Source organism: Varanus komodoensis, unplaced genomic scaffold (assembly GCF_004798865.1).
Source record: "Varanus komodoensis strain SLA01 unplaced genomic scaffold, ASM479886v1 scaffold38, whole genome shotgun sequence".
In the NCBI taxonomy this organism is placed as follows: Eukaryota; Metazoa; Chordata; class Lepidosauria; order Squamata; family Varanidae; genus Varanus; species Varanus komodoensis.
This window is the reverse complement of record NW_025335909.1, coordinates 7,139,735-7,162,337: the sequence shown is the minus strand read 5'-3', so window position 1 is coordinate 7,162,337 and position 22,603 is coordinate 7,139,735. Positions and strand designations below refer to the sequence as shown.

The 22,603-nt window shown below is 41.8% G+C and overlaps 1 protein-coding gene and 1 long non-coding RNA gene across 7 annotated transcripts in view; one reads left to right on the top strand and one right to left on the bottom strand.

Moving 5' to 3' along the window:
• IFT81 (intraflagellar transport 81) overlaps positions 1 to 22,603 on the top strand; it is a 37,169-nt gene that overhangs the window by 6,173 nt on the left and 8,393 nt on the right. For 3 of the 6 annotated variants that reach the window (XR_006415708.1, XR_006415709.1, XM_044440598.1), the window contains exons 5-13: positions 1,105 to 1,194; positions 3,404 to 3,469; positions 3,762 to 3,872; positions 4,614 to 4,698; positions 9,171 to 9,334; positions 11,734 to 11,829; positions 14,031 to 14,177; positions 20,756 to 20,905; positions 22,466 to 22,594. Coding sequence is in view for 3 of the 6 variants with exons in the window: in XM_044440598.1 (XP_044296533.1) it covers positions 1,105 to 1,194; positions 3,404 to 3,469; positions 3,762 to 3,872; positions 4,614 to 4,698; positions 9,171 to 9,334; positions 11,734 to 11,829; positions 14,031 to 14,177; positions 20,756 to 20,905; positions 22,466 to 22,594 (1,038 nt within the window). In the remaining 3 variants the exon portion in view is untranslated. Of the gene's footprint in view, positions 1 to 1,104; positions 1,195 to 3,403; positions 3,470 to 3,761; positions 3,873 to 4,613; positions 4,699 to 9,170; positions 9,335 to 11,733; positions 11,830 to 14,030; positions 14,178 to 20,755; positions 20,906 to 21,884; positions 21,923 to 22,465; positions 22,597 to 22,603 lie in introns of those variants that run through there. The other 3 variants (XR_006415710.1, XM_044440600.1, XM_044440599.1) reach the window with 3 other exon arrangements.
• LOC123028586 lies at positions 127 to 22,471 on the bottom strand. The gene is made up of 2 exons (XR_006415714.1): positions 22,258 to 22,471; positions 127 to 335 (listed from the first exon to the last, which is right to left on the bottom strand). It is a non-coding gene; the product is annotated as an uncharacterized LOC123028586 (long non-coding RNA).

The following is a 22,603-nucleotide window of genomic DNA, read 5'->3' as shown; positions in this document are numbered from 1 at the left end:
TTTGCTGGCAGGTCCCCTTGATGAGGGATAAGTCTGCTGTGGACCACACAGGCCATGCAAAAGGCATCGTAAATGATGGACTCTTGACTAAGTATAAGAAAATGAAAAAAAAAACCCACTAAGATATAAACCCAAAACAGATGCATCAGGGATTGTTTAATTATGGAGTGCTGTGTGTCTTGGTAGGTTTGCATTTGCTTGCAGGAGAGAGTGCCTTGCGAGGCCTAGTGCAGAACGTGGGAGCTGCTCTCCTCCCGACAATACCTCCTTGGTCCTTTTTCTTGCCTCCTAGAAATCTTGAATTTATTGCCATCAGATGTGGTCCACGGGCTTTGCTAGAATAAAAAAAGTATCTGTACAATTAATTAATTTGTAGTAGGTAGAAGAGCCAAAATAACACAATACCTCATTTTTCTTCAGGTATATGCATTTGCCAGATAAAAGCAGAGAAAGTGCCCTGGACTTGTATGGAAGTTAAAGCAAACATTCCCTCCATCAACAGTATCCAGATTTATAAATAAAATAGCTAAACAAAAGCTGCCTTTAGAGAAAGGAATGTAGTTTGTATGTTTGTTCAATGTGTGCCACTCCTAATTTGTATAAAGATACAACTCTGCAGTTTCCATTATGTAAAATATGTTCCAATAATCTCCTCGCTTATTCAAAATAGAAACTGTAATAATACACCATCCTTAAAACAATATAACCATTGCAGGTTGTTTAAATGTTGCAAAAGATAAGAGATTTTGCTGATGATACCTAGCTTTTATATGTGCAATATTTTATTTTATGACCAGAGATCAACAATTCTGGCTGTTGTCCAGTGCAAATATTTATTTTGTGTGTTCCTTTTGTTTTTGTTAAGGAATCGAGAAATGCTAGCAAACATGGTTTAAATGTGACTTTTTATCTGGCTTGTAGTTTGCAAGCCAGAAAAATTGAGGGCTGGGGGTTGTCTCCTGGTCTGCTCATTTGAGCTTGGAAGAAAAGCCCTTGATTCACTATTGTGATCTATGTGAATGTAACTAATGTAAACAATATAGTGCTGAGGGGTCAATATGCTGTAGCACAAGTTTTAGAAGAATTTTTTTCTTTTTTTGGCAGTACGAAGAACTAATGGAAGCCTTCAAAAACCTACATAAAGAATGCGAACAGCTCAAGACATCAGGTTTCTCAACTGCAGAAATACGAAGGGTAAAAACAATATGAATTTTGAAAAGGGTTTTTTTCTGAGTCATTGAAAAAGCAAGTAACATTAAATTCCTGTGATAAGAAAATAGATTGGTTTCCTGAGCATGGATAAAGTAAAACAAGTAGCCTTGCTGACATTGTAACGTTATAAGGGCTTGTTAGTTTTCTGCTTTAGGCTTCTTTTTGGAGGGGGGCTGTTTGTGGTACTTTGAACATTCATGGTGGCCCTCATTATAACATGTACAGCAACATTTTTCTCCTTTATTGCAAGACTCCTTTATTGGCAGAAGAGGGATGAGACCTGAGGTCAAATCTTGGAATGGGATGTGGTACATTGGGACTTTTGAACGGGAGGGGGAGGGAACAGGAGTTCTGCTCCCCTCTGACACTTATCTTTGACTAGGTTCACACATCATCAGTGTGTATGACAAGCAGTCGTCATTTTTTGCCATTGTGAGCTTGTGTTGTCCAGACCTAGTTGCTTCTTTTGAGCCTGGGCACTACGACAAGAAACAGTTGTATGGTTTCTGCTTACCCACAGCTGTCTGTCATGATGTCTGAACCCAAGAGTTCCATTTTTCTATTTGCGGTGAGAAAATGCCATAGCGTTGCATGGGAAGTAACAGAAGTGGCCACTGTCCAGGGTGCCTGGAGGTCGGCAAGTTGGGGCAAACTGCTCTTTTCCCCCCATTTTGTGGGGACACTAACCAATATAACTGGCAAGAAGACCCAGCCGCAGATGGCCCCACGCAGGATCGCTCTATCAGGCCGCAGACCTAAACGGAGCTTCAGCTGCCAACAGTCGATGGGCTTGGGGGCAACGAAGATGCAGCCAAACACTACTGCAAAGATTATAGAGGTGCCCAGGAAGCTGATATGTGGGGCACAATCCTGCCGAAGTGAAGCATTCAAAGGCCCTTCAGCTCCTGTGATTCTAGTCAGCGAGTGCAGAGTGTTTACATTTCTGTCACCATCACAGTCGTTGTCTCTGCTGCCCAAAGGCAGTTTATGGTGGCATAAAAATGCAATATGAAGCACACATACCAATAGAAACAGTTATAATATGAAATGTAAAAGCTACATTTAAAAGAGACATGCTTGGCCCTAAAAAATGTTTAACTTTGTCTGGTTTGCACCTGCAGTGTTGTAATATATTTCAGGCTAACAAAACAAAACGTGTTATTTGTGGTTATGTTATATGCCAAAGCAAGGAACCAAAGAAAGACCTTTTTATTATTCCAGGCTTTAAAAGAAAGCTCTGAATTTATTTGGTTTTTATGCTGCTTTTATCTACTTTTTAAACTTTATTGTATGTTACAAAGCTATTTAATGTAGAATGGATGTAAGGTGCCATGGGGGAAATAATTGATGAATAAGATATAAAAGTATTAGTAAATAAAATGGAGCTACACAGAAGAACATTCAAATAGGAATGACTGCCTTAGGGTCAAAATGACTTGTATTACTGATTTTACTAACCCCTCTACCCACTAGTAACTGTGTCATTCAACTGCTCCTTGAAGTCAGTGCTTTTTTTAAAAAAAGTATGCTGATATTCCCTCTGTTAAATATCTGCATAGTTTTCCTCTCTACCTTGAACCATTAACCAGTTCTTTTTAAGGTCTAAATTATACTGTAAGGTAATGCATAGCATAAAGCGGATCCTTACTTTTTAATTTTTGTGTAAGCATGTGAAACCTTGACTCAGATTGGGACCATTGAGTAAGGGGCTGCTATTTTCTCCTTCCCCCAAATTTGGCCTTTCTCCCCACTACATGTGCAGGGGTTAAAAAAGGGGGAAAGAAGCCGAACTGATGCTAGTGGGCATTTTTTGCTTTAGCTCCCCCATGGAGGGGAACAATGGAAAACATCACCCCCTGCTCCTGTGCAGTGCTTTGATTCAGATCAGGGTCTCTTGCACTTAAACATGAATGTCAACACATGCAGAAAGTAGAATTGGTTACTTGTTATGCATTTACCATAGCATGTGGATTAGTCCTAAATGCATCTCTTCAAATATGTTGGTGTGACTTTGATTAATTTGTATAAGGTGCTATGATTAGCATCCCAAGCAAAACTGATTACACTTACATGAAAATCATGTGGATTCTGCTCTTTTAGTTCCAGATCTATAGAAAAATAACTCTCTCTGATCCAAATCCTGTATCTGAAGCACCTCATTTGCTGTGTTTTTCATGCTGCTGCTTTCTAGGATATCACTGCTATGGAAGAAGAGAAGGATCAGCTGATGAAAAGAGTGGAGCGTCTCAAGAAGCGGGTAAGTGAGAACTGCCAAGCTGCTCCTTGGATGGCAAATTTGACTGGGGAATGTAAACAGGGATTAAGTCTAAGATGCAGCATGCCTGGGTAAGGAATCCGATGGCGGACAGGAGGAAAGGGAATCTTCCCCAGGCAATGGTCCAAAATGCTGGAAGACCTTGAGCCCAGCTCCAAGAAGTGTTGCTGTGGGAAGGAAGTGTGGTGTGAATCTGTGAGACACATGATCCCTCTCTAATTGATTTCTCAGCTGCGTGGTGGTTAATGTGTATCACTTCTCCTTCTCTCTGTAGGTGGAGACAGTGCAGAATCATCAGCGAATGCTTGAAACAGCCAGGCAGCTTCGAGTGGAGAAAGAGAGAGAGGAATCTCTTGCCCAGCAGAAGCAAGAGCAGAAGAACCAGGTATCTGGGCAAAAGCATGCAGTTGAAATAAGATTTAAAAAAACAGTCCTATTTTGCTTCATCAAAGGAGATCTATAAATTGGTTTTAAAAGACACTACTGTTGTGACTGAGTGGCAGTCCTGGTTCACAGAGGTTTAACGCTGTTCTTAGTGTGGCTTTTGATGCCGATTGTGGAGACATTTGGGGGGTATGGATGTAAATCCATATATACTTCTGCATACCAGAAGCTGGGGACAAAGCAAGGCAAGCCAGTTGCCTTGAAGCCCCACGTATGAGTTTCCAAAGTTTTCTGACTGGCAAAGCCAGAAACCAGAATGCTTGGTTTGTTGGGTATGCCAGCTGGGAAAGCTCTTGGTCTGAAATGCCCCTCATACAGGCCCTCTTGTGTACAACAAGAATTGGACTTGGCGTGCTCCTCTGAGTATCATATGCTCATCTTTTGACCCTTGCCAGAGGTCTCCCAGCTGTGAGCTTGGCCAGTAAACTCCCAAGCATTGCCACACCCACATCACAATTCCTGCCCTGGGTCAGCTCAACAGTAGAACAGGTTGCAGCTTTATCTTGCCAAATCTGCTGATAGCAATGCTTTCTTATTACTTCTCATCAGAAGTGGGGGGGGGGGGCACATTGTGTGCAGCCTAAGTCCTTTTAGATATTTCCTCCCTTTTTGCATTATTTCATTGTATGTGTATATATTTCCACAGATTAAATTTATTAATAGATCTGTGCATATTTCTAAGCTTTTTCATGCAGAGCAGAGGCTGCAGAGAGTCCAACTCCAGCTCAAGGATATGCGTCATGCAGCATTGGATTCAAAGCCAGAAAGTAAGTAGGAGTTCTGAAATGCTGTTCCCCCTCCTCCACATCTCCTGCCAAAAAACCAAAGAAGGACTTTTAAAAAATCAAAGAAAAGTACATTTACATCCTTCCTGAGTGTAGCTTTTCATTTGAAAAAATTTGGCTTAGTGTAAATTTATGTATTTCTAAAGTTTTGTCTATGATTTACCTTTGAACACTAAGATATGCACGGCTACTGCTTTATAATTGTTAATAATGTTAAGATAACCCTTTGATCTTATTTCATAAATGAAACCAGAGAATGGGTAACTGCAGCTCTTTCCAATTATCTCTTGTTATTCTTGCCCCTCTCTTGAGGCAGGAATCTTTCTTCAAGATTTTGTGACGCTTCATAGTGCCATGTGCACTGATAATCCTGTGTTGTTGTTGGGGGTGTGCATTGTTGGGAGAGGTTATTTGTTTGATTTCTTTTCAGTCACTCGAGAATTCTTTTGTGTTATTTGACAAGACTTCTATTCCATTTCAGGTGTTTCAGCTTTTAACATTCTATCCCTCTGATAAATTGCTCGATTAAAAAGGAAAGTATTTTGGTACTAATATACCTTTCTCTGATCGGAAAATATTCAAAAATGGAACACTAACTGTGGCTGTGAAGCGAACGCCTCCGTACGCAGGCTCCTGAGAGCTCGAGCAGGAGGGTATTGTTGTATACAAGTCCTGCTTGTGGACTTCTCGCAGATCGCTGGTTGGCTGCTGGGTGAACAGAATGCAAGCCTGAGCAGGCCTTTGATCCCTTCCAGCGTGGCTTTTCTTACGTTCTGACATAAAAGCATGCCTGATGTCTTGTCCCATAACAAGGTGCTGCGGCCAAGCGTTCGTTGGCTAGTCGGGAAGAAGGGCGACAACTGAGTGGGAAAGAAGCAAGTGCTTGGTCTGGACCCTGTGGTTCCCAAGACTGGGTCCTTATGCTGCCAGATGTTGCCATGGGGAAGCAGCTCCCTTGCCTCCACTTGGCCGTCCGTAGTCCAGGGAGAGAGAGGCCACAGGGTGCTCTCAACTGTCAGTTCTTGACTGCAAATGCCCCCCCCCCCCACTCCCGCTCTCCAGGCAGCCCTCTTACATTTGCTTTGGCAAACAGACTTGGGAACACAAGTTCCCAACACTTAAAGGCAGAGCACCAAGAAGAGCTATGGACGCTTGCAGGCAAACCTGCTTCAGTGGATATGTGATGTGCTACAACAATGAAGCAGCTCATTTCTGAGCTGTTATAAAATGGCTCATCTGTTGCTACAAATCAGGAAAAGATGCTGCTGTTAGGGAGCTGGGAGGAGGGGGACGTATACAGCCGTGTGGAAGAATGTGCTGTGTGAACCCTTTGTGAGGGCCTCCACACCAGATCTCCCTTTCTATGAAATAAGTGCTCGCTGGTTTCACTAAACTCAAATGCAAAGGACAAAATACCTGTGTAGATTATTAGGAACCCACCTAGCCCTGCACTATTAGGGCACTGCCAATTGGGAAGAAAAGCTTAAATTGTGTCCTTACCAGTTATTCTTGCTTATCCTCATCAATATTTGTAAAATAAACTCTCTTAATCCTCAAAGAAATGCCAACAAAGAGAATTCTGCATGTGGACAAGGACCAATTATTCAAGTCATCCTGTCGACATTGTGAACAACAGCTATTGTTTTTGCCAGGAGAGACTCATCAGCAAAATGAGGCCTTTCGTATTGAGTGAAGCATGAGATATGCGTTCTTGCCGCTCTCTTTTGGTGGTTACTCTCCAAAAAAAAGAAAAAAGAAATGTGTCATATTTTTGGCTTACAAAACAGAAAACAAACAAACAGTTGTGGCTGCAAGGACATTCCGCTGGGCAGTCTCCGGAGCTGGCAGCCACATAGCTGTAAGCACCCTGTGCTAGTCGGAATGGACAGCGCACACAAAGGGAAGTAGCATCTCTGGCACAGAAAGCCACAGCTTCCGAAAGGAGACAGGTCAGTGCAGCTCCTTTCTGTGACCTCCACTGGCTTGTCCCATTCAGGAAGCTTCAGTTTCTTGGGTTGCTTCAGCCAGCACTAATTTCCTGTTGCAGTAGCAACTGTTCCTGCTAGTGCAATGGCAATACTGCATACTGACCATTTTTAGTTTTAATACTAATCATAAGCCAACCGAAAAACTAGGCATTGTCCAGATGAACTGGAACACTTTACGAGACTGAAGCACCCACTAAAATTTCTCTCACTGAATTCAGAGAGACTGCAAAGTACTTCTCTCTGGGTGGACCATAACTTGTTGTTCACATTACATAATGGTGTTATCATCCATTACTAGAAGGTTGACCCTTTCATCTCAGTGGGAATTATGTGTCCTGTAAATCAAGGTAGAAAAAACTTTAAAAATACCAGAATATATCATTTTTAGCTGATTGATTGGAAACAGTTTTTTGAAAAAAAAAAAGATCTATACACTCTTAATGTCATCTTCTGGCAGGGCTTCAAGCTTCAACCAAGACCTAGGATTCAAAGGTTTTCCTTAAAAGATGCTTACTTCTTGTTTACTGTAATATAGCCACAATTTAATCAATTCAATATGCCTGCTTACTCAAGAGCAAAAGTTAGGCAGTATCCCTTGCTACTCTCACATAAAAAGTATAATCCAGTAATGATGTGGGAAAGTGAACAGAAACAGTTGAGGATGAAAGTCAGAGCAGATATTCTGCTCTGAAATGGGCATGGATTAGAGTAAAAAGGCAGTCCAGTTGTACTGTAACTGTAGCCAAAAAGAGAGCTTTTTGAGTTGTTCTAGGTACTGGACCAACACAGTTTCCACCTGAATTGCATCCCATTTAATACATTTAATAATAATAAAGCAATAATAACCCTACCGATACCCACTCCCTATTCTTACAGTAGCTTGTGCGGGCCTCAACAGCCTGCTGGATGGAAAGGCCGAGTCTAGGATTGGAGGGGTTTAAAGGAGTTCACAGGAGATGGAAACAAGGAAGGGGGAGACTGGTAGGAGAGAACCAGCAGGAACAGCGAAGCCCCTTCTCTTCTGCCTGCCAGGTCTCCCCTGTAAGATTAGCATTACGAGGGAAGTATTGAGCTGGAGCCCCCTCACCCCCCGCGCTCATGTTTGTTAGAAAACATGTCTCTTTGCCCCGTGTTCTGTCTGAAATCTATAAATCTATTCAATTTATTTCACGTTTCGGGGATTGTTTTTCCCCATAAGTTTTATTGTTAACTTTACTGCTTGCTTAATGATGACCATGGTTGTGTCTTGTATGTGTGCTTTTGGAGTTTAAAGCGCTCTAGAGACCTCCAGATTGCAGAGGAATCGTGCTTTGCCTTGAGCTGGATTTCAAGCAGTTTTGTTCAGATGTATGCATTTAATCACTGTACATATTGGGGAAGGTACTGAAATGTGTAGTTAGGGCAAGTTCATTCATACAGTCAAGCAAGAAAGGGTGTCTCATTCCTGCGTGTCTGAGCAAGCCACTAATTCACTCTTCCTGAACCTTTCTTGTAACAATAAAAATATCTGAACGGAAAACATGATGAATAGCTATTAATAGCTTTTCACATGTAAGTATGCCATTGGCAAAATGGAACTCAAATGAGCTTAAGGCTTTGAACCAAGCACATAGTACAGAGCAGGGATACAGAGGTTTTATAAAGAAAGCATTTTTAAAAGATTCTGAAATGGATAATGCAAAGCCCTAAAGCATACTTTTTTTCTTTTCTGGCCCAAGAATTTGTGACAGGCAGACTTCTCCGAAAACATTCAGTTACACTGCAGGGGAGGAAGAGAATTGGGTAACTTCTTTCTCCACATGACTAATCTTGCAAGTTTGGGAACACTTTACTCTCTATGTGCAGCAACTAAAGTAGGCCATCCATTAATGGGTGTGTGTGTGTGTGTGTGCATACATGCAGGCCTAATTAGTCAGTTTGGGGCTTTTAACTTGCTTCTCTAGTTTCTGGCACCATCAAGAGATTTGATGTAGAGTTGCTTCCAACATTCCATTCATTTCAATGGATTTCCTCATAAGTGAGAGTAGCATTAACTATGATTCATAAAACTCAGTATTTATTTTAGAAGACTTCAAAAATTCAAATATTCCCCCTTATTATATTTTCAACACTCTCATGGTTGTATTGTAGAGAGCTATTGTATCCATATTTCATGCTTTTCTTGCATGAAAATTTTAAATACCTTGAAGACAGTCTTGTATATGTTTTGTTTTATTCACTCTTTAATTTATTTCCAGAAAGGTGATAATAATACTTGGCTTTTTGGAGAAGACCAGTATGTGCATGTTTGTCCACATACCATATAAATTGCAACTCTGAAGTCTTGCTAGTTGATGCAGAAATTAATGTAATTGACTACTAAGTAGTTTGGGTTAAATTACAGTTATTAGAGTATGAAACCAAATTGCCATTCTTGTTTCTTTGTTTAGACGTGTTGATGTAGTGGCGGCTTCTTTGTTTTCTCAGGTTTAATGAAGAGACTGGAAGAAGAGACGAAGTTCAATACATACTTGGTCTCTGAAAAATTTCCTCGAGAACTGGAATCAAAGAAGCAGTCACTGTATTTTTTACAAAAAGTGGTTGCAGAACCAGCAATGAGCCAGTCTGACATCACTGAACTTGAAACTAAAGTATGTTGACAGAAGAAAAAAGAAATCCCATTGGTTAAGGGTTCAAAAAGTGTGTGTTTGTGTGTTACTGGTTGCAGACAGAATTCAAACAGATTATCTGCAATTGGATAACCATTGTTGGACTTATTTTTAAATGGCTCTTTTATGACCAGGTCTCTTGCTCCTTTCTCTCACTTTTACTCGATGCAAAATGAAACCAAGAACTTGACAGCAGTCACTAACATCTTTGATTGCAATGTTGTATCTTAATTGTTTTGTGGCAATCTAAACATGAGTTACATGGAGTAGAAAAAATTTACATAGCTGAACTTGAACAGCTTCCAGATATGCCTCTGACGTTTTATCAGGCATATGGAGAGGCAGCTAAGAGACACCCTGTTCTTCCAAGTAGCCAAAATTGGCCTTGTGAATGAGCAAAATCATCCACCTTTCTCCATCAGAATTAGGGTGTCGTGGGTGGGTGGTTTTCCTTCCTTATGAAGGTATACTGTGCCAGAGTTGTAGAAGAGCACAAGTACCTAAGATTTTAAAAAATGCATATATTGAATTCAGTATTTTGTTTTAGGTGGTGGGACTTTTGGAGTATTCCTAGATATAACATTTAATAAATAAATAAAACATCTATGAAGTTGAGATCAAGGCTCCAGTTATCAGCTAAGTTGGATGGATGGCCCCGATTCAGCTGAATATAGATGTGTTATTCAACCTATATAGGAAAAGCCTGTTGCAACTAACTTAAGCCCCCATTGTTGTTAGTAGGGTTCAGATGTCACAATAACAATTCTTGAATGCAACATTCCAGGACTGTTGAAACAAATAGGAAATGGCTTGCATATGGTATGCCTCCCCACAGTTTGTGGGTTAATCAGTTTAATTAATTAGTTGCTGCCTGAAGCTGCTGTTACATCCAAATTTAGTCTATATGTACAAGTGCAGGATACAGACTAAAATAATGCCCCATCAAATGTTACAACAACCCTGTTTGTTTGTTTAAATAGTGGGTTGTTGCAAACTAAGCTGAAGTGAACATGCTAGTTTTCTGCCATCCTGTCACTCCTTCTGAGGCTAAGCAACTCAATTCCTCGATTGCTATGTATGATGTGATAACTGCAAATTCCAGTTTGTTGAGAGACAAACAACCAAGAATTCCTGGTTTGTGTATCATACTTCCCAACCTGGCATGGAGCATCTCTTGATAGTTCAGCTTCCCCTGTTTGAAGCAGGAGCAATCAGTTGGCAGGAACCAGTGCTATTGCTTGCTCCCACTTTTGTTCACCACAACCCAGGATTTTTTTTAAAGGGTTATTTTAACGTGTGAACCAGGTCAGTAAGTTCCATAAGGATAAGCCTGCTGAATCAGATGAAGTCTTCATCTAGTCCAGGATTCTGCTCCTCATGGCCAACCAGCTGCCCAGGAGAAACCCACCAGCAGGACATAAGGATAACAGCAAAGGGAACATTCATGTCACCCAGGGTAACTGATCCCCTGTCAGACCTTTGATTTAAGGCATACTATTGTTGTGCATGGCACTTCCAGGACTCTTGAAACAGATCTGCCTGTGCATCATCTGAATGCCCTGAAATAGATCATGTGGGTTATCCCAGGATGACTTTGGCCTTCTTGGAGATTATCCTGGGGTACCCTTTTTGTATTAATGAACTGGAGCTGAGATGGCTCTTTGACACAATGCTCTCATATTCGTGAAACGCTGAAAGAAGAAAGATCCTTCACTATTGTATACTGAATTGAGTTCAGAACTATGAAATTTATGCTAAATAACCCCCGCACCCATCCGTGTCCTCTGTGAACCCGCGTCCTCTTTCCTGCTGAGGAGGAATGAGCCAGGGTACAAAGATATATAAGGGTGCTGGTGTTTAGACAACTTGCACATGCAAAGCCACGGACCTCTGTACGAAAAGAGTTCACTCGTAAATCAGAGTCATTTCTTGGATATAACAGCTTCCAGAAGGGTAGCCATAAGAGATTGTTTTGCAGTAACATCCATAATGTTAAGATTTGTTTAGGTTGGTGACCAAATGCAAGCACAAAAGGGCAAACTTGAGCAGAACAGGGCTACTATACTCTTGGCACTTTGGTTTGGACAGTTTGCCTAATAACGTAGGATTTCACCTCTGATATGGGGAGACTGAAACTTGCTTAGATTAGGCACCACTACCATTTTTCAAACGCCCTGCATTGTTTTGGAGAAGCTACTCAAAATCCTTGGACCTCAGATGTAACAGTGATTCATTTGACTCTGCCACTGAGATTTGAACCCATTTTGGGGACTTGTTTCTGTTTCCAAATTCCATCTCTCGTTCCAGTGAAGCAAAATGACTTTATTTCACATTGCTTATTTTAAAAAACCCCTCTTAAATGTTTTAATTAATTACTCCAGATAAAAGAGGTCAACGCACAAATAAATCAGTTAATTGAGAAGAGGATGATGAAGTATGAGCCAATCGATAGTAAATTTTCAATGTATCGGCAACAGGTAAGAACAAAATTCATGCATAGTAGCCTACAGTGGAATTATATTTTGTGTAAAATTTTGAAGCAAACTATAGCTGATTTGCGTGAGACTTCAGATTTTGCTGGTATCTTGGTATGTCTACAGATTTGATGCGAGAGTGTTTGTGTGATGGCTCCAGAAGTAGTGATCAAAATATTTGATACATTTTTAAAAGGCGTGCTTTTAGCTTTGTGAATGTGACCTGAAGCCTCTTGTTTTTGTGTGCAATGCATTACAAGGTTAAGAATGCTACATAATGTGCTGGTACAAGAGACCAGCTGGTTCCTAATATAAAGTGCTGACGTCCCTTGGATGAGCCATTCCAGGAATTCGGAGCGCTCCTCTTAGTCAAAAACATATGGCAGCCCCTGCGCTGCTCCACAGGGTGCTTTCGTCGGCTTTGTAAGAGCACCCCGTGCGCTTTTAACACTATTTATCATCATGGGCCCAGTTTGGAAATGCAGAGGGCTTGGATAATACATAGGCAGAACCATCTGAGAGGCAGAATGCAGAAGGCTCTTTAATCCAGAGAGTGGAGACTACTTCCAAAACTACCTACACAATTATGTGATATGCACTATTAATCAGTAAGAATGGTGGACATGCTTTGATTTTAAGGACCTTGTAACATAAGATGAACCTTGATTCTTGGTCTGTAGTGTTTTGGTTTTTGATAATCAGCTAAGTTCTGAAAAGTATTTATGCTCGTATTAAATATTAGGCAATACTAAAAATGTAGCACAAGCACTAATATGAAAGGCGCCTCCTGGTGTTTTTTTTTTTTTAATTTTATTCTTTGTCCCAGGAGTTGCACAAAATAAAATAATGCACGAATGGCTATCTTTAATGATACCATATGCCGTCGCTTAAATCGGCTTCTGTATTTCCACCGTCTGCAGAATGAGCTCATGCAGCCTGGCTGATGTGCGATGGGTGGAGGGCCTCACTTCAGAGCAGAGAGAGTGCTTTTCCATTTGTGACACCACGGGGTCAATCCCTGACATTTCTAATTAAATGCTATAAGTTGCCTTGAGCAATTGTGGAAGAGCAAGGTGAAAATGTTTAAAGCTGCAATCCTTTGCAAGTTTAGACAGGAAGGGCCTGCAATTCCTAGCATGCCCCAGCCAGCTCTGCAAACTGGGGCATGCTGGGAATTAAAGACCTTTTTTCTGGCTAAGTTCACAATAAGATTGCTGCCTTAAAAATGGTCTTGGATAACAGGTGCAAAAGATCGTGGAAAAGTGTTGTCTATTGAAATGTTAATGCAATATTACAAGGTCAATCTTAATAATAGCAATAACAATAATATTAATAAAATGCATATCTCACCTTTCTTCTTCCTGCAAGGAATACTAAGGCAGCTCACAAGGTTCTCTTCTCCATAACCACCACAGATAAACATGTGGATTGTAATAGGGAAAAACAGTTACTTCCCTAGTACATATCATATGTTTCTTTGTGGGGGTTTTTAAAGAACTAGCATTTAAGAATATTATCCAGTTCTTGAAATGTGGTTCTTTTCTGCCTTACCCTCTGCACTGTACATTTCTGTACAGCTCTGAGCATCTCCTGGCAAAATAACTGCAAAATCCTGTTTGTCACTGCTATATATATCTGCTTCCAAAACAGTATCAGATGGTGGTGTCAAAAGTCTGATAGTTTGAGTGCCTGGGGTGATTGGATTCTTCACACAGCACAGGGGTCCCAGGGCATGGCCTCGGGGAATATAATGCAGGTATGTTGCTAAGGCTAACCCACTCTGGGTCTGGACAGTTCCTGGATGGGAGAGCACTTGGTTACCCCATGATGACCACTACCTTAAGTTCTGCATTGGAAGAAATAAAGAGTATTCTTTTTGCACTATTAAATGAATACACAGCACAAACTCCCTTGCGTATGGTGATGAAGAATTGCTTCTAGGTAACAAGACAGCAAACTCTGGGGAACACTCAGTCCTCTTCTCCTTTTGAGGCTGTTATGTGCTCAAAATAACTACCATAAATATGTGTGGGCAAGCAGGCCCTTGTGCTAGTAATTTCTGAGGATTGAGTTGCAAGTCTGTCTTGAATGCCAGCTTCCTGGGCCTCGAACATGCCTGCTCTTTCCATTGCGTTAGCCTACCTGAAATGTTTAAACTTGCCTTCTGCATTGCTGCTGCTGATGGGTCTGCATTGCCCCCACAGGCCTCCATAATTTCGCGGAAGAAGGCAGCCAAGGCAGAAGAACTTCAGGATGCCAAGGAAGAGTTGTCCAACTTGGAAAGACAAATGCTGCAAAAGTCAAGCCAGGCCCAGGAGCTGAATGGTGCAGAGGTTTTAAAAGGGGATGAGGTAATCACAGGCCATTGCAAGGAGAAAATGTAGCAGGTTGTGAAGCAGGTTTTTACTCTGTTCCAGCAGTGGAGATCCTTACACAGAAGAATGTGGGTGAACGGGCTTCTTTGGGAAATCCTCTGTGTTTCAGAAGTTTGGCTCATTGTTTGGAAGGCTGATGTTAGTGAATCAGAAGCCCAGAGCCCCTTCCTTTGCATTTTGGCCTGTGTTTTTCACCTCTTGGCATGTTTCCCATTAATCTCCAAGAACTGGTGCCCCCTTATCTGTGTTGCTTTTTTATGACAGGGCTGGCCAGGCAGGTTCTTTTAAAAAAAAGAGGGAAAAAGAAGCCCCCTCAAGGTGGTTCACAATTTGTCCTTGGCAGACGCATGCAGCTCACAGCCTGTGAAAAGAGGCACTCTTATTCTGCTTTGAGAATGATGCATGGGTCTGGGAGGAGATGGAAGGACAGGTGGGGAAGCAGCAACTCATCAACTCTTGTGATTGTGGGCCATGCCCAGGTGGGTGGGGAAGAGGAGTGAAATGAACAGGTATGAAAAGATGGGAGAGTTTACGGCTTATGCGAAACACAGTCCAAGGAGAGCGAAGCAGCAGGAACTTTCTGCATGTGAAGGACTGGAGCTAAGAGTTTTGGCCACCCCTAATGTATTACCATCTCTGCCTGAAGTCAAGGGCACTATTCTCCATACCAAATATGGCTTCAGCAGTTGGTCTTTGCAACATAAGACAGCTAGATGACAAACCCTTGAGATTAGTGTCTTTAAACGAAAACGGCATTCTGAGACTGAACTCCCCTAAGAGATTTGGCACCTCATGCCCTCTGCCGTGGCAACTCTGTTATTTTCTGTTACTCTATGAACCTGCCTAGTCCAGAGCCTTTGTTTCTTTCCTCCTGTATAGTAGACTGGCTTTAGAGCCACAGTGGAACTTTGTTTCAGTTAAGTTTGACAGCTGGCACTCTGAGCTTTATGATGTTCCGGCTACTAAGGAGGCAGTGCTTCATTAGCCGGCAGCCAAGTGTTGCAAAAGAGCCAGTGAGCCACAGACACTTGGCCTTATCTGCTGCATGTTCACTGTATTGTAAAGTACACTAAAAGAATGTTCCACATTGTCAACGCATCTGATGAGAACAATCTGTTGACTAGCTATATTGTTAAGAATAATCACAGCAGCAGAACAGGAAATTGGTGGACGCCAGTGATGATGCTGAGAATTTATAGTCAAGTTGCAACATGGATGGAGCAGGGAAAGTGTGAAGTACAGATACGTATGTGTGAAGAGACATATGTTCAGATATGTTCTGACTTCAGTAGTGTCGGCTACAGGAGCCTCTTTTCAGAAACACAAGAAGACCCTTGCAGGATCAGGCTGGGATCCATCCACTCTAGTGCATCTTGTGATCTGAGGAGTCCAAAGCAGTGCACATGCTGTGAATTCGGCTAAACTGAAGGTTTGCGACTGGCCCAGTGAGCCAGGCCTCCCAAGTCACAGTCCAGCACTCTGACCACTGGAGTAAGCTGGCTCTTGGTTGTAAATCTGGGAAAAGCAGAACGTAAGGCGAGTAGCCTTCTCCTGCACTTGTGTCACAAACAGATACTCAAGATGCAGACGGCCTCTTTCTGGAGGCTTCCTAGAGCCATCATGGCTATTAGCCATTGAGAAACTACCTCTTCCTTTATGGCCTAATCCCACTGAAAAGACATTTAAGCTACTGGTCATCAGCTCTCTTGTGGCAGTGAGTTCCATAGTTCAATGATAAACAATATTTATTAATGTATGTACTTAGTGCAGTTTTATCCCACTATTCACATAATTACAGTGGCTCATATCAGTGCAGAGAAAAAGAGGCCCAGCCCTTAGGTGTATAATGTAAAATAACAAGACACCCAAGGGGAGGGGAATGGAAGAGGAAGGAGATCTGTTCTTCAAGGCCAGAAACAAGGGGATGAGCTGTAGGCATTCATGTATTTCCTTTTGTCTGTCCCAGATCTCCTCTCTGTTGGAGTCATTGGATGACCCCGAGAGAAAAAGAAATTAACTTGCCCCATATTATGTTTAATTTTTTTAAACCTCTATCATATTACCCTGTTTCACCCAGTCACACACAGCCATGTTTTTAAACAGAAGACTACAAGGGACCACAGGAGCTTTGTGTTCAGTGTTACTGTGGGTGGTGTAGAACATGTTGGGATTTATTTTGAATGAGTTAGATAAACTCTGTTTTGCATATTTTCTTTATTTTTAAACCTCAAGGGATTCTTAACACTCCAGGCTCCTGAATTCATTAAAAACACACACACACACAGCAAAAAATGTGACAGCTGACTTCCTTAAACTAGGGTCCTCCAGTTCTACTGGATTACAGCTCCCATCATGATGGGAGTTGGAATCCACATCTTGTGGGCACCAGGTTGAGTAAAGTCATGGCAGAGATTTATCAAATAATCAGTGGTAGAGAATGGATGGATGCATGGGGGTCCTGACAGAGGCCAGGACACTCTTTAGGTTTGAGGTAATGGAATTCTTATGTACTCTAAAGTCCTAAAATATGGGAGGGAGGGCATTCCAGGGATGGTGGCTAACCTGCTTTCCTCTTGTCTTAATTTTCTCTAGACGAATCAGTGTGTCTCGTTAATACTTTGGCTGTAATGCTGCAGATCCAAATGGTTTGTTATTAGATCTGGGTTACTGTGTGCCTCTGTCCCAGCTTGGGTTGCTGTATCCCCTTATGGCCTGGCCCTCGCTAAGGCTGGCCCTTGGATGAATTAATGCCTCCACTGCCTGGTCACTCGCATACCAGCAATTGTATCCTCAGCTGAGGTCTTAGCACTTCATCCACGGAAAGGTCAGCCCAGCTTATGTTTTTACTAGGCAGCTTGTTGCTTTCTCCTTTAACAATGCAGAGGAACATCGACCCTTCCAATCCAAGTGAGGGTCAGTGTTTGCGCACTTGGTGGGAGTTGACAACCAGCAGCAGGGGGGAAGCTGGTGCGTTTTCAGTAGGATCTGCGAAGACGTTAGGGGCTAAAGCTGTCTGTTGTAAAGATAGCAAGACATAAAAGAATTTTGGGAACAAGTACCATGAAGAAAAGAGAACCCCGACAGTGCTGGCAAGCTTCTCGTTGCAGCTGTCAGATCCTGAAAATTAGAGAATCACATTCCAAAGCTTAGAAGGGTAGGTGGTTCAATTACAAGTGATCCTAGGTAAGCCAGAGATATTTTTAGTTCTTTTTCAAAGCACATAGTACTCTTCAAAGTTGTACACAGGTTCTGGGGAGTCTAAATGAAATTTTTAATTCTCCCCAGGAAAATAAAAAAGCAGTTTCATTTCCTAGAAATTGATTGAATTTTTAGAGGTCCATATTTTAAAGTTCAGTGGAACATACCCTTATTATGTAAGTATCCAAGGTTACAGAAGTGAGTAGGAAGACAGTATGAAATGCAGAGATCCTGAACGCAGTGAGCTCTAGTCCAGTTCAGGCAGGGACTCTGGAGTGAGAGAGACAAGTAGGTGATTAGCAGAAGTCTTGGGAAGGAAAGCGAGCTCCAGAAGGTCGCTGCTGCTTAATCAGAAAGAAAGCTCAAAGCATTGAAAAGATGTATGTCCAGAAACTCAAGTCTAGGATGATGCAAGAACTGACCTAAAGGATGGGAGGCAACCTCAGCTCTACAAATACTTTCCCACATTCAAGATGCAGCCACAGCCATCTGAGAGGGATGGTTTAACTTGGAGTCCGGCACTGAGCAGGAGGTTCGACCTGATGGCCCTCCTCGCACCTTTCCCACTCTGATGTTCTATGATTCTGTTCTATGATCTGTGTTCCGTCTGTATGCAGAACATGATGCAAAGATAGCTAGATTAGGATCTGAGGAAGAAGTCAAGACGAGTTACTTAAGATATGCAGATGATAGCATGTTACTGGCAGAAAGCAGCAATTGAATTGTAACAACTCCTGGTGAAAGTGAAAGAAAGTGCAAAAGCAGGACTGCAACTGATCATAAAGAGAACAAAAATCAGGCCTACAAAAGAATTACATGTCTCTAATGTCAGCACTGAAGAAATTGAAATTGTGAAAGATTTTACTTTGGTACAGTCATCAATTCAAAGGGAGGCTGCCGCCAAGAAATCAGAAGATTGAGACTTGGAAGGGCAGCAGTGAAGGAACTAGAAAAGATAATCCATTCCAAGGGCTTTTCACTGGGGACTGAGGCCAAGATCATCCACATTATTGTATTCCTGATCATTATGTGTGGGTGTGAAAGGTGGACAGTGAAGAAGGTCATCTGGAAGAAGAGATGCACTCAAAACTTGATGCTCGAAGAGTTTTCTGTATACACTGGATTTACAGAAAGACAAGACCCCTAAATGAAATTAGCCAGAACATGCCCGTAGAGGCAAAAATGGTGAAACTCGGCCTGTCATAATTTGGGCACATCGTGAGAAGGCAAGACTCACTGGAGAAGACAACACTGGGGAAAGCTGAAGGTAAAAAAAGAGGAGGAAGATCAAATACAAGATGGATTGATGTCATGAAGGAGGGCATAGCCTTTGAGTTCACAAGAACTGAGCAGGCTAACAAGGACAGGGCATTTTGGAGGCCATTAATTCATAGGGTCACTCAAGTTGGAGATGGATGGACAGCATGTAATGACAACTATGCCATCAAGAGGGTAAATGAATGAACCATTTTAGTAAAGCAATTGAGTTTGGTGCTATGAAAAAGGCTCCTCTCTGGGCTTTTTCGTCCTCCTTCACTGCCATTGTAACTTTCGTTTCTTTGCCTTCTAATCTGCAAAGCAGGAAGTGACTAAGTGAAGAGAACAGGAGCAGGGAGCTCCCATGCCTGAGGCCATATTGTGTGCATCATGAAGTCTTCTTGGGATTCAGGAACTCTGCTAATTTTTAAAAATATGGGCTGGCAACCAAGGGACCAAGCAGCATCCCTCGAATCGCCAACTCTGGCCTAGCAGCCACCAGCTCTGTCCTGCATTCAGCTTTTTATGCAGACATGCACAAGGGATCATGGCCCTGCCCAGAGTGATGTCATAGAACTTCTAGAGCAGACATTCATTCCCATGTCCTTCTTTCAAGGGAGGAAACCCTTTCATACTGTGTGTGCCACAAGAGGTGGAGAAGCCTCTTCCCAAGCAGTTCTTTTCTGACCACCACAGACCAGACGTTTTAGAGAACTTTCTCGTGCGAGCATTTGGGGAGCATTTTCTGTTAGCACGTCTGCAATCTTGTGCTAGTGCAGGAACCACCACTCGATAGCCAATCCTAGTTTGATATTCAGTGTAGCAACTTCCAAAGTGGAGTGTTCCTGCCATGTATAAAAATGTAAGGCTGAAGCTGTTTGTGGGCTGCCCTGTTGAGTTCCTCTAAGCAACTTTAAGTGGTGCTTGCTACTAGAAGCGGGCATGAGCTGGGAATGCCCCCTTTTAATGGTTAGAGCATGCTAAGGCCCCTCTAGAGTTGACAGTTGACAGCATCTGCGCAAAGGAATGTTTCACTGCTTTTTAGCCAAGTTGTTCCTAGTATTATTGTTTATTTAAATTTGGGACATTCGCTTGAGTTCCCTGGCAATATGAGGTGCTAGATTATGAAAGATGTCTTTCAAATAAAGACATTTATCAAGCTCTGCTGGCAGCTTTCGGTAAACTAACCACAAGCATCCCTGAAAGAGCTTCCTAATCAATATTAATTTTAAAAAATTGCCTGCTTGGCCTGTCTGATGAGCAGACAGTAGACTATTTTTCTTCTTTAATAAATTGAGAAATCAGCTTCTCCACAAGAGTTTGGTAGCAGTCTCACAATTACTTAACTCTTTCCCACCCCACTGGGATATAGCAGTGCTTAAGTGGGAGAGGAAGGGGACTGTGCTAAATCATGTTCCAACATGGGTGCCTGAGTGCCGTTCCAGAGGTCTCACACAGTGATTCTGGAGGGCTTGTCACTGCCAGGGATCTGCTCACACAAAATGTTTTTAGCGGCTTGTGAAATCCTGATTGCATTAATTGGACTGGCAGGAAAATTGGCCATCTGCTCCATAATTCTCAGTATATATCTTCTGCAAACGTTTTTTCTATACTATCATGCTGAGATCATTAAAGGAGGTCTTCCTGTATCTAATTCAGATTATTATCAGAAATTTTCACTGGCTTTGTTGTTTACTTTTTTTAAAAAAATCACTAAAATCATGAAAAATAATTGTAACCTATGGCTGTAAAAATAGTTACAAGAGTAAGTACAGTAAGGTGGACAAAGCCTCAGTCTCACCACTGCACATGATGGCAGGTGAACTGGCTGGATTTCATGGGTGGGCTCCTTGCCTGGGACACTTTTTATAGAACATATGGTTTCTACAGAGGGTTTTCTGGTTGTGCTTAGCCTTTTAAATGGATATTGTTCTTAGAAGGGCTTTGTATAACACAGCCCATTTCTTCAAAAGTGAAATGTTGTTTGATTTCTGCTGAGAGATATATTTGGGTCCAAAAGATTTGTCTCAGGGAGGAGGCAGTGCTAAATAATCCAACTTCTTTGCATTTCAAAGACCTGTTATTATCTCTTGTTTCAGTTTAAGCGTTACGTTAATAAGCTTCGAAGCAAAAACACACTTTATAAAAAGAAGCGTCTGGAAATAGCAGAAATTACAGCTGAGTTTGGCATCCTGCAGAGAACTGAGGAGCTTCTCACACAGCGCCATGAGGACATCCAGCAACAGTTGGTAATGAGTCTTTCGCTCATCCTGTCTGTTCTGGGAATGTGCATGGCAAGGGAGCATCTACATCCACACTCTTTACACAGGAGTTATTATTTAGCATATAGTGCCATCGATGTGGCAGGTGCTTCACATAGTACAAAAGGGCAGTACAAGGGGCTAACCATTTAAAATCTGATACAGAGAAATAGCAGAGGAAAGCAGGGGTGGAGGCAGGGAAAGAATCTGCAATCATGTCAGTCGCATCTGCTTAAGCTTGTTTATTGGCTTAGTCGCAGAAGGTCATGGGAACAAGGGGACTGAGTCAAAAGTTTTATGGAAAAGGTGGCTGTTGAAAGATTTGAAGGAAGTAAGAGAGGTGGCATTAGGCAGGTGTTCCTGAGGCATTTCCAAACCTATCGGGCAGTCTCCAGGAAAGGGTGTTTTTTGAGGGAGCAGCCAGGGAGTCACCTCCTGGACATGTTGAGTAAATTAATTTCGTGATTACAGCGTTACATTAACGTGAGCTATAAAAGATGGGTCTTAAACGAAGCCTTAGGTGTCAATGCAATTTTTTGTTTTAGTTTTGATACAGTTTTATTGAAATGATATAGTATTCATTATATGTTAGACTTAAAAAAACCCTTATATGACAGGATATTTCAGCTCTTGCATCTCAGTGTTCAGAAGATGAAATTATGCCTGCCTCTTGCTTCTAACTGGCACAGGTTCCCACATATGTTGAAGTCCATGAAAACACAGTGATTAGAACAATCTGGAATATCTGAGGGTCATTTTCTTGTAGTCTTTCATGGCATTTTTAATTTCACCCTTCATGTTGACAAAAAGTTGTTTGTGTTTATAAATGCCCTTTTCCCTATAACTGTTTATATTTTTATCAGAAATATAAGTTATATTATAAAATATGTAGCAAAATATGGAAATTCTTGTGACCAAATATCTTAAAGGACTAATTCTTTTCTTCCCTCCACCCAATTATCTTTAGAGAACACTTTATTTCTTCTGTGACACAGCAGAATCTATGTAAGAGTCATCTCATTTTGCTTGATCAAACATTATTAATCTGTGCATGAAAGACATGGCTAGGTAAATAAATAACAGGAGGTTCAGAATAGCTTTATCCTGGATGAATGAAAGTAATGGATTACTGCAAATGCAACTGGTTCTTTTAAAACATTTAGGTATTGTTCTAAGCAGTTCCACCATATACACCACTGGGCTTTTGGCCAGTGAAGCTGAAAGAGGCTTTAACAGAAGATGTCTTGGCACACCAGCTGAGCCATTCTTAATTATTTTCATATATCTCCATCAAAAACAAACCTTTGGCAGCCCTTAACTTCACATCATGGCTTTCTTACATTGTGGTAGTCGCACTGCAGAACCATTGCAGCTTCCACTGCTCATCTTCCACTATCTTCTAACCTGGGGTGGCCTCTGGAGGTTCTGGATGGCAAATCTTGATCCCAGCCAGCACGGCCAGTGTTCAAAGGCCATGTGAGGTGTTGTCGTCAGCAGGGAAAGAGTGGCCCATATACCGAGAGTTGTGCTCTTTTCCTTTGCTCCTAGCAAACAATTGAAGACAAGAAGGGTATTTCTGGATACAGCTACACACAGGAGGAACTGGAGAGAGTGTCTGCAGTGAAGAGTGAGATGGATGAAATGAAGGGTCGAACTCTGGAGAACATGTCCGAAATGGTGATTTTT